This window comes from Rhinopithecus bieti, unplaced genomic scaffold (genome assembly GCF_001698545.2).
Source record: "Rhinopithecus bieti isolate Rb0 unplaced genomic scaffold, ASM169854v2 scaffold_71, whole genome shotgun sequence".
NCBI lineage: Eukaryota > Metazoa > Chordata > Mammalia > Primates > Cercopithecidae > Rhinopithecus > Rhinopithecus bieti.
Window position 1 is genome coordinate 261361 of NW_016803101.1, and position 14520 is coordinate 275880.

Consider the following 14520-nt stretch of genomic DNA (forward strand, 5'->3'; position numbering starts at 1 on the left):
CTTCTTCTTTCTTCTTTCTTCTTTCTTCTTTCTTCTTTCTTCTTTCTTCTTTCTTCTTTCTTCTTTCTTTCTTCTCCTTCTCCTTCTCCTCCTTCTCCTTCTCCTTCTTCTTCTCTCCTTCTCCTTCTCCTTCTTCTTCTTCCTTTTTTAAAGGCAGCGTTTTGTTCTGTCACCCAGGCTGTAGTGCAGTGGCATAATCATGGCTCACTGCAATCTTGACCTCCTGGGCTCAAGTGATCCTCCTGCTTTGGCCTCCCAAAGCAGGAGGCCAAAGGTTACACCTGTAACCTGGGATTACAGGTGTGAGCCACTACACTTGGTGTGTTTTCATCTTCTTAAATAAATCACTCCTGGAGGCTTTGACCAGTCCTGCTGGAACAGATTTCCGTTTAAGTGCTTTGCTGCACATGTGTCATCTTAGTATTTCCTCCCATCACTATCCTGGAAATCCCTCTGCTGTTTTCTTGTGTTGAGTACCCAACTTCTAGAATCCCATGTCTTTCTCTTTCTCATTTTGGTGGAGTAAATATTCCATTAGCCTCCTGAGAAAGTTCATGGGAGGTAAATATTTTGAGGCCTGGCAGATCTGAAATTGTCTTTCTTATAGTCTTGTCTTTGGATGGTGATTTGTTGGGTATAAAATTCTAAGTTAGAAATGATTTTTCCCTTGGAATTTTGTCAGGCATTGCATCATTATTTCCTAATTTCCAGTGTTTCTGTTGAGAAACGATGTCAGACTTTTTTTTTAAACTTTTGTTTTAGGTTCAGGGGTACATGTGCAGGTTTGTTATATAGGCAAACTCGTGCTATGGGGATTTGTTGTACAGATTATTCCATCACCCAGGTACTAAGCCTAGTACCCAATAGTTATTTCTCTGCTCCTCTTCCTTTTTTTTTTTCCCTCTGCTCCTCTTTCTTCCCACACCCTTTACCCTTAAGTAGTCCGTTATTTTTTTCTTTGTGTCCATGAGTTATCATTTAGTTCCCATTTATAAGTGAGAACACGTGGTATTTGGTTTTCCTTTCCTGGGTTAGTTTGCTGAGGATAATGGCCTCTAGCTCCATTCATGTTCCCACAAAAGACATGATCTCATTATTTTTTATGGCTGCATAGTATCCTATGGTGTATATGTACCACATTTTCTTTATCCAGTCTGTCATTGAGGGGCAGTTAGGTTGATTCCATGCCTTTGCTATTGTGGATAGTGCTGCAGTGGACATTTGTATGCATGTGTCTTTATGGTAGAATGATTTATTTTCCTCTGGGTGTATACCTAGTAATGGGGTTGCTGGGTTGAATAGTAGTTCTGTTTTAAGCTCTTTGAGGAATCACCATGTTGCTTTCTAGAATGGTTGAACTAATTTACATCCTCTATCATTAGTATATAAGTGTTCCCTTTTTTCCTGCAACCTTGCCCCCATCTGTTATTTTTTGACTTTTTTTTTTTTTTGAGATGGAGTCTTGCTCTTTCACCCAGGCTGGAGTGTAGTGGTGTGATCTCGGCTCACTGCACCCTCCTCCTCCCAGGTTCAAGCAGTTCTCCCTGCCTCAGCCTCCTGAGTAGCTGGGATTACAGGCACCCGCCACAACGTCTAGCTAATTTTTGTATTTTTTAGTAGAGACGGGGTTTTGCCATATTGGCCAGGCTGGTCTTAAACTCCTGACCTCAGGTGATCTACCCACATCGGCCTCCCGAAGTGCTGGGATTACAGGCATGAGCCACTGCGCCTGGCCTTATGTTTTGACTTTTTAATAATAGCCATTCTGACTAGTGTGAGATGTTATCTCATTGTGGCTTTGATTTGCATTTCTCTAATGATCACTGATACTGAACTTTGTTTCATATGCTTGTTGGCTGCATGTATGTCTTCTCTTGAAAAGTATCTTTTTATGCCCTTTGCCTACTTTAAAATTTTTTTTCTCATAAATTTAAGTTGCTTATAGATGCTGGATATTAGACCTTTGTCAGGTGTATAATTTGCGAATATTTGTTTCCCATTCTCTAGGATGTCTGTTTACACTGTTGATAGTTTCTTTTGCTGTGAAGAAGGTCTTAAGTTTAAGTAGATCCTATTTGTCAGTTTTTGCTTTTGTTGTGATTGCTTTAGGCATCTTCGTCATGACATCTTTGCGTGTTCCTATATCCAGGGTGGTATTGCCTAGGTTGTCTTTCAGGGATTTTTTATTTTTTAATTTTTTTTTTTGAGACGGAGTCTTGCTCTGTCTCCCAGGCTGGAGTGCATGGTGCTATCTCAGCTCACTGCAAGCTCTGCCTCGCAGGTTCATGCCATTCTCCTGCCTCAGCCTCCCACGTAACTGGGACTACAGGCGCCTGCCACCACGCTCAGCTAATTTTTGTATTTTTAGTAGGGATGGGGTTTCACCGCATTAGCCAGGATGGTCTCCAATCTCCTGACCTCATGATCCGCCCATCTTGGGCTCCGAAAGTGCTGGGATTACAGGCGTGAGCCACCGCGCCCTGGCTGTCTTTCAGGGATTTTTATAGTCAAACATATTTCTTAGTCTTTTGTGTAAAACCTATTTATTTCTCTCTGGACTTTGGAGGAACTACTTTCTTGTTCCCTATTTTCTGAAATTTCCGTGCATTTAACCTGAGCTCTTTTAGTAGGCCCTTTCGGTTTGAAACTTATATCCTTTGGAATCTGCCTATTTCCGTGGATTTGTTTCTATAATAGTTTCCTCCCCTTCAGAGAGACATTATAATGCAGTGGTTAAGAGGATATATCATGGAGCCAGGCTTTCAGGGTTTGAATTTCAGCTCTGCCCCTCACTAGCACTGTGAACTTGGGTCATAGGGGTCATAATAGTACCAATCTCATGAGATTATTGTGAAGAATAAATGGGTTTATATATGTAAAATGCTTAGAACAATGCTTGCAAAATAATAAGACTATTTCATGTTATAAATTTATATTTTCTCATTCTGCACCTTTATTTAGATTTTGAACTTCTTGGATAGTCTTCTAATTTAAAAAATTTTCAATTTTTTCATCTCCATCTCTTTTGCTTTATTTTCTGGGAGTTTTTTCTTTTATTTTATTTATTTAACTTTTCATTTTCTTACTTTGTGTTTTGATTTCTTTTCTTTTCTTTTCTTTTCTTTTCTTTGTTTTTTTTTTTTTGAGATGGAGTTTCGCTCTTGTTGCCCAGGCTGGAGTGCAATGGTGTGATCTCTGCTCACTGCAACTTCTGCTTCCTGGGTTCAGGGATTCTCCTGCCTTAGCCTCCCAAGTAGCTGGGATTACAAGCATGAGCCACCACACCCAGCTAATTTTTGTATTTTTAGTAGAGACAGGGTTTTACTATGTTGGCCAGGCTGGTCTTGAGCTCTTGGCCTCAAGTGATCTGCCCACCACAGCCTCCCAAAGTGCTTGGAGGCCGGGCCTGAGCCACTGCACCCGGCCGTGTTTTTGATTTTTAAGAGCTTTTTTTCCTCTGAATATTTCATTTCTTATTGCAGTCATGGCTGTGATATATGGCTGTTATACTCTCTCCTATTTTTTTTAGGAGACAATGTTAGTTTTTTTTTTTTTTCCTCTTCTAAGTTGTCATCTTTCTGCATAGTCTTTCAAGGCATGCTTCTTTCCATGCACCATATTTTTGGTCTCTATTTATCATATTAGGTGCTTCCTAAACTCTTGGTGATTGTTGGCTGTCTGCTTACATTGAAAAGTAGGGGCTTCACCTAAAAAGATGACTGGAAGCTGAGTGTGTGAGGCTTTGTGTTTGTGTCATGCTCTGTAGGGTTATATGGTTAAGCTGTTTTGCTAGAGAACGACTGGCATCAGTATCTTTAGGTATTTTTCACCTGGTTGCTTAGGTTCTGTAGGGAAGACACTTCCAATCACTGCTTGACTGCCATCATTCTGGCAAGACAAGTAGTATTAAAACTCAAGAGCGCTCTTTCGTTATATAACTTTTAACTCAACTTATTGTATATAGTATGAAAAACTTACATCATTTGTATCTAATGTCTTCTGATCCAGAGACCTTCTGTTTTATCCTCTCCAGGGAATAAACCCCTAGTGTTTTTCTGACAGACTGGGAAAGAGATAGGTACCCAGTTGTGTGGTGTAGGGGATAGGGGATCTGAGGATGTAATTATTTTGTTGGCAGACTTTCAACTAATTCTCCTGTTTTCTGCTCTACTTTTACCCCGATTTTCAAAGGTCTTGTCAATTACTGAGCTTTTGGGGGTTATCAATTACCACTTGTCCATATGCATTTCAGCTTCCAGTATTTTATTACTATTACCTCATCTTTTGTGTTCTTTCTCTTGTGAGTTTATACCTCTGAATTCTGTTTGCGGTTATTTTAATGTTTCATTTTTATTTTTGGGAGAGAGTAGTGTGCTTTAGTCTGACATTTTTCTTTTTGTATTATGTATTACATTTGCAGTAAACAAAATGTATTATTTACAAAGAAAAAAAGTGGGTGAACCCAGTCTCTTCCAAAATGATCCAGCCTGTGGTATGATCAGACAGTTTAAGTAGCAATCTTGAATAATGTGGTAATTTCCCATTAGACAGTGGTTTGTTGCTAGATGTCTATCTATCTATGTATATACTACTTTGTATTTCTACATAGCTTTCGCAATGGACATCTTTTACTAGATTGTGAACTCTAAGTCAAGAACTATGTCATGTTCTCTCTGTTTTTTGAAAAATAAGTTGTCAGAAATATCAGAAATGCTCTGAAATGTGCTTTATGAGAAGCATATACATTTTACTATAATCTTATTTTGTAGGTTGAAGAATGCCTCATCAGATGTAAAACAAATACTTAAAACTGAAACAGAGTTGGATATTACTGCTGATCTCAGGAAGAAACTCCATCGGGCTAAAAAAGAAAAATTAGAAATAACAACCAAACACAATGCAGAGGTACTATTTATTTTCCTCTGAAATAATGTTAAAAGTTGAGTTTGATTTTTTAGATTTATTTCATATGAAAAACTCCATGTTTAACTTTTATCACTATACCATTCTTGTGTTTAAAAGGAAATTGTAGTAAATAAAACATGATTTTAAAATGTAGTGTAATTGCATAAGTGTTAAAGTAGAACTTTAATGAATTATGTTTATTTCTATGTTATCTTAGATTTATTTTAATTAATGGGTTCAATTGATTAAAAATATTAATTTATGAACATGTTTGATGATTAAAGGATTTGTAAATCAGACATTTTTGAAATCATAATGTAGGTTCCTTTAAGGTCTCAATTATGGAACAATCTCAAGTAAATTTGAGTATGGAATTTTTAATCATAGTTTAATTCATAAATTATCTTACTTTATGTTGTAAGTCATTATTTCTTTTATTAGTATGTATGTGTATATATATATTTCATATGTGTATGTATATATTCCAAGATGGTTTTTCTTCCTTTCTAAGATAACTCATGAGTCATATCTTTATGCCTCTTCTCTCTGCTGTGTTCTTTCTCCTTTTTTCTCTGCTAAATCTTATTTATTCTTAAAACTCAGTTTGGGCCACCTGGTGTAGTGGGAAGAATATCAAATTACACAGAGCTCAGTTCATTCCTGGCCTTTCCATTTAAGATGCATCATCTTGGGCTACTTGTTTATCCTGTACACCATTGGTTTCTCATTGTGAACTGCTGGTCCCAAAGGGTTGTTGTGATAATTAAGTGAAATAAAATTTGGAAAGTACTCCTGTACTGTAATAGTAGCTGTAATTTATTGACAGTTAAGTGTAAGCAGTATGTTTTTCTTCCCTTTTTGCTAAGTTATGTAGTTCTCATGTTGGGAAACCTTGTCATGTCTCTCTGAGTTAAACCAGCTACTACTTTGTTCTTCCACAACGTAGTTGTTAAGAACAGATATTCTAAACAGACAGAACAGATATCTGTTAAGAACAGATATTCTAAGATATCTGTTAAGAACAGATATTCTAAGATATCTGTTACAGATATTTTAGAACTAAAACATTTATGTCATGCTTATCTGCTCTTCTTTAGTTTGTAAACCCCCTGAGAGCTGAAAACAGTGATCCCACTTTGTCTCCATATTGCTCATGTTTACTGGCATATAGTAGGCCATCAGTCAGTGGTTGTGTACTGAATAAATGTATAAAAAGGGCCGGGTGCGGTGGCTCATGCTTATAATCCCAGCATTTTGGGAGGCCAGGTGGGTGGATCACTTGAAGTCAGGAGTTTAAGATCAGCCTGACCAACATGGTAAAACCCCATTTCTACTAAAAATACAAAAATTAGCTGGGCGTGGTGGTGCACACCTGTAATCTCAGCTACTTGGGAGGCTGAGGCAGGAGAATCACTTGAACCCTGGAGCTGGAGGTTTCTGTGAGCTGAGATTGTGCCACTGTACTCCAGCCTGGGCAACAGAGGAGAGTATGAAAAGATGATTTTTTTCAGTGTATCTAAGGAGCGGTGGTATTGCTGATTGAAAAAACAAGAGATGAATACGTAATCATTTTCTTTGTATTTTTTAGTAGCAATTGAGGTGATATTATTATTATAATTTGTCTTTTTTTTGAGACGAAGTCTCACTCTGTCACCCAGGCTGAAGTGCACTGGAACGATCTTGGCTCACTACAACCTCTGCCTCCAGGTTCAAGTGATTGGAAAATCACTTGTCTCAGCCTCCCCAGTAGCTGGGATTACAGGCACGTGCTACCACACCCAGCTAATTTTTGTATTTTTAGTAGAGATGGGGTTTTACTGTGTTGGCCAGGCTGGTCTTGAACTCGTAACCTCAGGTGATCTGCCCACCTTGGCCTCCCAAAGTGCTGGGATTACAGGCGTAAGCCACCATGCCCGGCCCAACTGAGGTAATTTTAAAGTAATAGTTGAAGTAATTGCTTCTATTTACATTGTAATAAGCCATATAAAGTGATATGTGTTAAATGTATGCTAATTATTCATAAACACTAAAACTTATTTTTTAAAACCAAATGTACATGTTACTTGAGAGTATTAGTGTGATGATAATCATTCCTTTATTAAATAAATTCTCTCACAGCCAGGTGTGGTGGCTCATGCCTGTAATCCCAGCACTTTGGGAGGCCAAGGCAAGAGGATTGCTTGCGCCCAGGAGTTTGAAACCAGCCTGAGCAACAGAGTGAGACCCTGTATCTACAAAAAATAAAATAAAAATAAATATATTCTTTCATAATATGTTTATAGTTGTCATTAGATTTCTCAGCAGAACACACTGTTTTCTTTTATTTGATCAAAATGTTTTGAAGTATATGTTCACATTAATGAGGTAGGAAATTATCTTAGGGAAGGAAGACAGTTTTCTTAAAACAGGAAATTATAATTGGTTCAACTCCAGATTTATATTAGTAATTATTATTATTTTCCATTATTTCTTTTCTTTTCTTTTTTTTTTTTTAAAAACAGAGTCTCACTCAGTCTGTTGTCCAGGCTGGAGTACAATGGTGCTATCTTGGCTCACTGCAACCTCTGCCTCCCAGATTCAAGCTAGTCTTCTGCCTCAGCCTCCCAAGTAGCTGGGATTACAGATGCCTGCCACTGCTCCTGGCTAATTTTTGTATTTTTAGTAATTTTAGTATTTTAGGGTTTTACCATCTTGAGCAGGCTGGTCTCAAACTTCCGACCTTGTGATCCACCTGTCTTGGCCTCCCAAAGTACTGGGATTATAGGTGTGAGCCACCGCACCCAGACAAATGTTTGTATTTTTAGTGGAGACGGGGTTTTACCATATTGGCCAGGCTGGTCTCAAACTCCTGACCTCAAGTGATCCACCTGCCTCGACCTTCCAAAGTGCTGGGATTACAGGTATGAGCCAGTGAGCCACTGTGCCTGGCCTTCAATTATTTCTGTAGATGATCATACTTGTATTACGTAGTTAAATTTTTTAGCCATACAATCTTCAAGTATACCCATCAGGAAGCAAGGCAGAGAGGAATGCAGTGATCTGAAAACTAAGGCCATATATGCCTTATCATGTATTCCTAATGTGAACACAAATCATGCATGGTGATTGGCACAAAATATATTTAAAGACTTCTCCGCCGGGCGTGGTGGCTCATGCCTGTAATCCCAGCACTTTGGGAGGCTGAGGCGGGCGGATCACAAGGTCAGGAGATCGAGACTATGGTGAAACCCCGTCTCTACTAAAAATACAAAAAAAAAAGCCGGGTGCCATGGCGGGCACCGGTGGTCCCAGCTACTCAGGAGGCTGAGGCAGGAGAATGGCGTGAACCTGGGAGGCGGAGCTTGCAGTGAGCCGAGATAGCGCCACTGCACTCCAGCCTGGTGGACAGAGCGAGACTCCGTCTCAAAAAAAAAAAAAAAAAAGACTTCTCTAGGAGTTTTATTGTTGGGGATTTTAGGAAAGTTACTTCATTTTCTGAGCTACAGTTTTCTTTGATAGGTATTTGAATAATAGATTACTGTTTAGAGGATTTATTAGTAGACAGAGGGTGTGGGGAGAAGAATTGCTTATAGACTCGTAGGATCCAGATGAGACGAAGTTGCATTGATGTAGATGATTAGGATAAGAAAATACTATAAAGTTTTCATTGTTGCAGTGGTTTTTAGAATCATTTGAGCGTAACAATAAAGTTGTGGAAAATAGGACAAGAAGACTGTGAGCCTATTCAGATATCTCATTGGCCCAGATAGTGATGACAGAGCAAGAAAATCCAGATAAATGGGAAAGGGAGAGGGTAAAGAGTGACATAACTTCTTTGTGTGTGTGTGTGTCTGTGTGTTTTTTTTTGAAGCAGGGTCTCGCTCTGTCACCCAGGTTGGAGTGCAGTGGTGTCATCTTGGCTTACTGCAGCATCAACCTCCTGGACTCAAGTCATCTCCTACCTCAACCTCCTGAGGAGCTGGGACTACAGGCACACACGTGCCACCATGCTTGACTAGTTTTTTGTATTTTTATAGAGGTGTGGTTTTGCCATGTTGTCCAGGCTGGTCTTGAACTTCTGGGCTCAAGTGATCCACCTGCCTTGGCCTCCCAAAGTGCTGGGACAACAGATGTGAGCCACTGTACCCAGCTGACATAACTTCTTTTAGCCAGAAAATACTGGAAACTTAGGACTAATCAGTAGGCTTTATGGCCTGAAGATACTGTCTGACCCAGCCAGTACTCTTTAAGAGCAGGGATTCTTAAGCTGGAGTCCTCAAAAAGAGAAATCAGGGAATCTGTAAACTTAGATGGGGAAAGCTTATAATTTTATTTTTATTAACCTCTAACTGATATTAAGCATTTCCTTCAGTTCTGAAGGGCTTGACCCAGCCAGTCCTCCTTTTAACAAGTCATAGTAGTGTTAGCAATACTTTTGAGTATCATCAATAGAAATCACAGATGCATACCACATTTTAGAAATTACAGCTATAGGATGGGTGCCATGGCTCACGCCTGTAATCCCAGTGCTTGAGGAGGCTGAGGTGGGCGAATCACTTGAAGTCAGGAGTTCGAGACCAGCCTGGCCAACATGGCGAAATCCTGTCTCTACTAAAAATACAAAAATTAGCTGGGCGTGGTGGTGCACGCCTATGCTCCCAGCTACTTGGGTGGCTGAGGTGGGAGAATCACTTGACCCTGGGAGGCAGAGGTTGCAGTGAGCCGAGATCATGTCACTGCACTCCAGCTTGGGTGACAGAGCAAGACTCTGTCTCAAAAAAAAAAAATTATAGCTGCATATCATGTATCATATTTCAGTTAGTGTGTGTGTGTGTGTGTGTGTGTGTGTGTATGTATACATGTATGTATATTTGTTGTTTTAAATCTTTTAGAGACAGGGTCTTGCTTTGTTGCCAGGATTGCATGCAGTGATGTGATCATAGCTCCCTACAGCCTGGAACTCCTGGGCTCCGGTGATTTTATGCTGCAGCCTCCCGAGTAACTAGGACTATAGGTGTTTGCCATCACGGCTGGCTAATTTATTATTATTATTATTTGTAGACATGGGGTCTTGCTCTGTTGCTCAGGTTGGTCTCAAACTCCTATCTTCAAGCAACCCTCTCTTATCAGCCTCTCAAAGTGCTGGGATTGCAGGAGCCATCTACCGCACCTGGCCAGCATTTTAATTTTAAGTAATGTACTTTGTGCCCTCGAATAGGATGTAGTCCAGGAAAGGGGAGGCTTGGTTTGCACAAAACCACTCCCATGTTTTTAAGTCTGTATTATGCCAGGAAAGTAGTGGTATTTTGACCTTATGAAATGATTGTAGGCCGATGTTGAATTCAATTTTCAGTCAACCATCCAAGCAGAACTGTTAGAGTTAACTTACGAAATCGATCTTGTACATGTTCTCCAAGTTCCTGTGAAAACTAGATTAGCAAGAGCTTTCAGTTCTTCTGCTATATAAGCTATTTCCTCCTGGAGCAGACTGCATTTTTCCTTCTGTGGCATACTGAGATCTCAGTCAATCTGTGGTGAACAGAGCAATGTAGGTGGATCTTGCACATGCTCCTGCAAGGCAGCTGCTTCAGGTGTGGTCGTTACTAAATCTTTCAGCAAGGAAAAACTGGTTACCTCAGTCAGAGAGGAGAGGCTCCTTTTTTTTGGCAAGGAATGTTCAGGGGGGATTTGAGAGTTCATAGTTTTTAGGTTTGTTCAATTCTGAAAGTCCTCATCCTATGTTCTTCCTGCTTAATATCCAGCTGATACCATCTTAACAGTAGAAACTTGGTGAAACTCTTCATTGAACTTGTAATTTTGCATTTCCCATAATTAGATTTTCAGGTTTCTTCATAACCTTATCTGCCCTGGGGCTATACTAAATAAGCAATTATTTTAAAGTCACCATAAAAGCTCTGGTTTTCTGACTATCTTGAACTGAGATTCTAAAGCTCTGAGATTATCATTTTGTTTTTGTAAATTCTCTAGTATAGTGAGATTTAGCCTTTCTACCCCTCAGGTCTTACAGTAAATCAATACTGGCATCATAGTTAAGTGCATTCATTACTTCATTTTCCAAAGGCTTGTTTTCAACTGGCACTTCATCCTAAACAACTGCACACCATAATTTAAAGAACTGTGATCCCACTGTATGCTGTAGATCACTGGAATCCCATTTCTACCTGCAAAGAGGCTTTCACTGTGTTCACACTTAAATATGTTAGACACTCAATGTTATAAACCCATCTTGAGACAATTTCTGATACCAAGAGCAGTATTACTGGGTATTCAGTTAGGAAAACAGAAACCTTTCTAAGTCTTACAACAAAGGGACATTAGTAGTGGGTATTGGTTACACAGGTACGAGAAAAGCGGAAAAGACAACTAGAGGAGATTAAGACAACCCAACAACATTAAGAACTGCGTCTATTCCCAAGGTTGATTAGAGCTAGAACTGGACAAAGCAAGGCCCATGGAGGGAGGGATTGTCCATCAGGATTTGCAGCCACAGACAAGAGAGGGATAACTACTCGAGGTAGATCTAGAAAGGCAGAAGTATCTTGGCATTTTCACTTCTCCTGCCGTCAATCACTCCACATGTGCCTCTCATTGATCAAGCCTATTGAGAAGCCAGTTGTCTCTGACTTTCTGTCATGCTACTTCAGAAGGATCACAAATTCGATACTCGTTCATTTAAATCCCTGGAAATTTGGCACTTTTATTACTTTATGATCAGTGATATCATAATCAAGAGAAATAATACATACAATATTAAACTACTTTGATGCGATTTATTTATTGGTTTCATTTAGGGAATAGAAGGAGGAAAGGAAATAATGAATTTTTAAGTGCTTAGTATGTATCATGCATTTTTTTTTTTAGGTATGGATATTTTCTTTTCTTTTCTTTTGAGACAGCCTTGCTCTGTCCTTCAGGATGGAGTGCGGTGGCGTGGTCTCTGCTCACTGCAACCTCTGCCTCCCAAGCTCAAGCAATCCTTCCATCTCAGCCTCCTAAGTAGCTGGGACTACAGGCTCATACCACCGTGCCTGATTAATTTTTGTATTATTATTATTATAGAGACAGAGTCTCCCCATGTGGCCCTGGCTGGTCTTGAACTTCTGGACTTAAGTGATCCTCTTTCCTTGGCCTCCCAAAATGCTGGGATTACAGGAGCGAGCCACCATGCCTGGCCAAGGTGTGATTATTTCTGATTAAAACATGTAATTTATCTTTAATTTTATAAAAAGTTCTTATAAGACTTTTTTTTTTTTTCCTCTAGTGGATTCCCTAAAGTAAAAAACATAATGAGTGTCATTTTGTAAGATAGTGCTTCCTTTCCAGTGATTCAGAACATATAAATTTATGAATTTTTGCCTTGTATATATTATGGAAACAAGTTTCTCTAAGAAACTTAAATGTTTGAGTGTATGCTCTCATAATCTTTGGACACATGTTGATATCAGGAATCTGTTTTTAGCTGGCAAGCTATGAGAGCCAGATTGCCAAGCTACGGTGCGAGGTTGAAAAGGGAGAAGCATTGCGACAAAGTCTGGAGTATGACCTAGCTGTTGCTAGAAAGGAAGCTGGTCTTGGAAGATGGGCTGCTGAAGAAAGATTAGCCGAGGCACATAGGATCCAAGAAAAGCTCTGTGGTAAGACTGTTTCTATTTCTTCCCATGTTTAGGGTTGTAACCTGATTGTTGTATATTACTCCTCACTGTTGTGTGTACATCCCATATAGGGTCAGAGGTAAGGTTTTGATTCATTGACTGACTTTTGATGTACAGACTTAGCTGGGTACATATAAAAAGTCTTCTGGCAATTTTGTGAACATTTATCTACTTTACATTAATATTTTTATGCTGTGCATATATGGAAAAGGAGTTCAAAATTCTATTAGTCACTTTTAGAAGCACTTCTTCCATGAATAATCAACAGAATCACAAAGGGATTTTTGTTTGTTTGTCTTAAACATGTATTCCAGGCTCCTCATCACATATAATCTGAGTCCAGATCTCTAGCTTGAGAATCTATATGTTCAAGAAGCACTGCCTCTCTCATTGATTTTGCCAGGTTTAGAAACCACTGGGCTAGAGTGTGGTGCCTGGAAAAGAAAAAAGGCACTGGATTTAATCTTCAAAAGCTGTCTGTTACATAGCCCTTGGACTTAAATAAAGACTTTCTATTTACATGTAATATATAAAAATAAATGTGCCTAGATACCTATATCACTTATAACAAGCACTCAGATCATGGAACAGAAAATGATCAAAAGCCCTTCTACATGGATAACTACTATACTGGTTTTTAATAGTGTAGATTAATTTTGCCAGTTTTTTGTACTTCATATAAATGGAATAATAAAGTATATATTATTTTGTTTCTGGTTTCTTTCTTCCAACATTATGTTTTTGAAATTCATGCATATTGTATGAGAGCTTTGTGTTGATGTATAGTATTATATTATGTAAACACTCCCCACTTATATTTATCCATTTATTATTGATGGGCATTTGAGTAGTGTCCAATTTTTGATTATTAAGAATAATGTTGCTATGAACATTCTTGTACACAGCAGGTTTTAATTAAGAGAACACTGAATTCTGATTTAGATTTAGGTCCTGCTTCTGCCACTTACTGACAGATACTTGAACGTAGGTTGTTTTAAGGATGAAATGAGAAAATGAAAGTGCTTTGTTATGGAACAAAAAGAGCCCACATAAGCAAAAAGAACAAATCTGGAGGCATCACATTGCTTGACTTTTAAACTGTACTACAAGGCTATAGTTACTGCAACAGCATGGTACTGGTATAAAAGTAGGCATATAGACCAATGGAACAGGGTAGAGTACCCAGAAATAAAGACAAATACTTACAGTCAACTGATCTTTGACAAACCAAATAAAAACATTGAGTGGGGAAAGGACACCCTATTCAGCCAGTAGTGCTGGGATAGTTGGCAAGCCACATGTAGAAGAGTGAAGCTGGATCCTTATCTCTCACCTTATATGAAAATCAATTCAAGATCAAAGACTTAAATCTAAGTCCTGAAACCATAAAAATTGCCATCAGAGAAATGCAAATCAAAACCACAATGAGATACCATCTCACACCAGTCAGAATGGCAATCATTAAAAAGTCAGGAAACAACAGGTGCTAGAGAGGATGTGGAGAAATAGGAACACTTTTACACTGTTGGTGGGACTGTAAACTAGTTCAACCATTGTGGAAGACAGTGTGGCGATTCCTCAAGGATCTAGAACTAGAAATACCATTTGACCCAGCCATCCCATTACTGGATATATACCCAAAGGATTATAAATCATGCTGCTATAAAGACACATGCACACGTATGTTTATTGCAGCACTATTCACAATAGCAAAGACTTGGAACCAACTCTAATGTCCATTAATGACAGACTGGATTAAGAAAATGTGGCACATATACACCATGGAACACTATGCAGCCATAAAAAAGGATGAGTTCATGTCCTTTGTAGGGACATGGATGCAGCTAGAAACCGTCATTCTCAGCAAACTATCGCAAGAACAGAAAACCAAACACCGCATGTTCTCACTCATAGGTGGGAATTGAACAATGAGATCACTTGGACACAGGAAGGGGAACATCAC

General features: G+C 39.0%; 1 protein-coding gene across 4 annotated transcripts in view; it reads left to right on the forward strand.

Moving 5' to 3' along the window:
• CCDC171 (coiled-coil domain containing 171) overlaps window positions 1-14520 on the forward strand; it is a 399071-nt gene that overhangs the window by 13479 nt on the left and 371072 nt on the right. For all 4 annotated transcript variants that reach the window (XR_001889029.1, XM_017891142.1, XM_017891322.1 and 1 more), the window contains exons 3-4: window positions 4770-4905; window positions 12365-12539. Coding sequence is in view for 3 of the 4 variants with exons in the window: in XM_017891142.1 (XP_017746631.1) it covers window positions 4770-4905; window positions 12365-12539 (311 nt within the window). In the remaining variant the exon portion in view is untranslated. The remainder of the gene's footprint in view (window positions 1-4769; window positions 4906-12364; window positions 12540-14520) is intronic.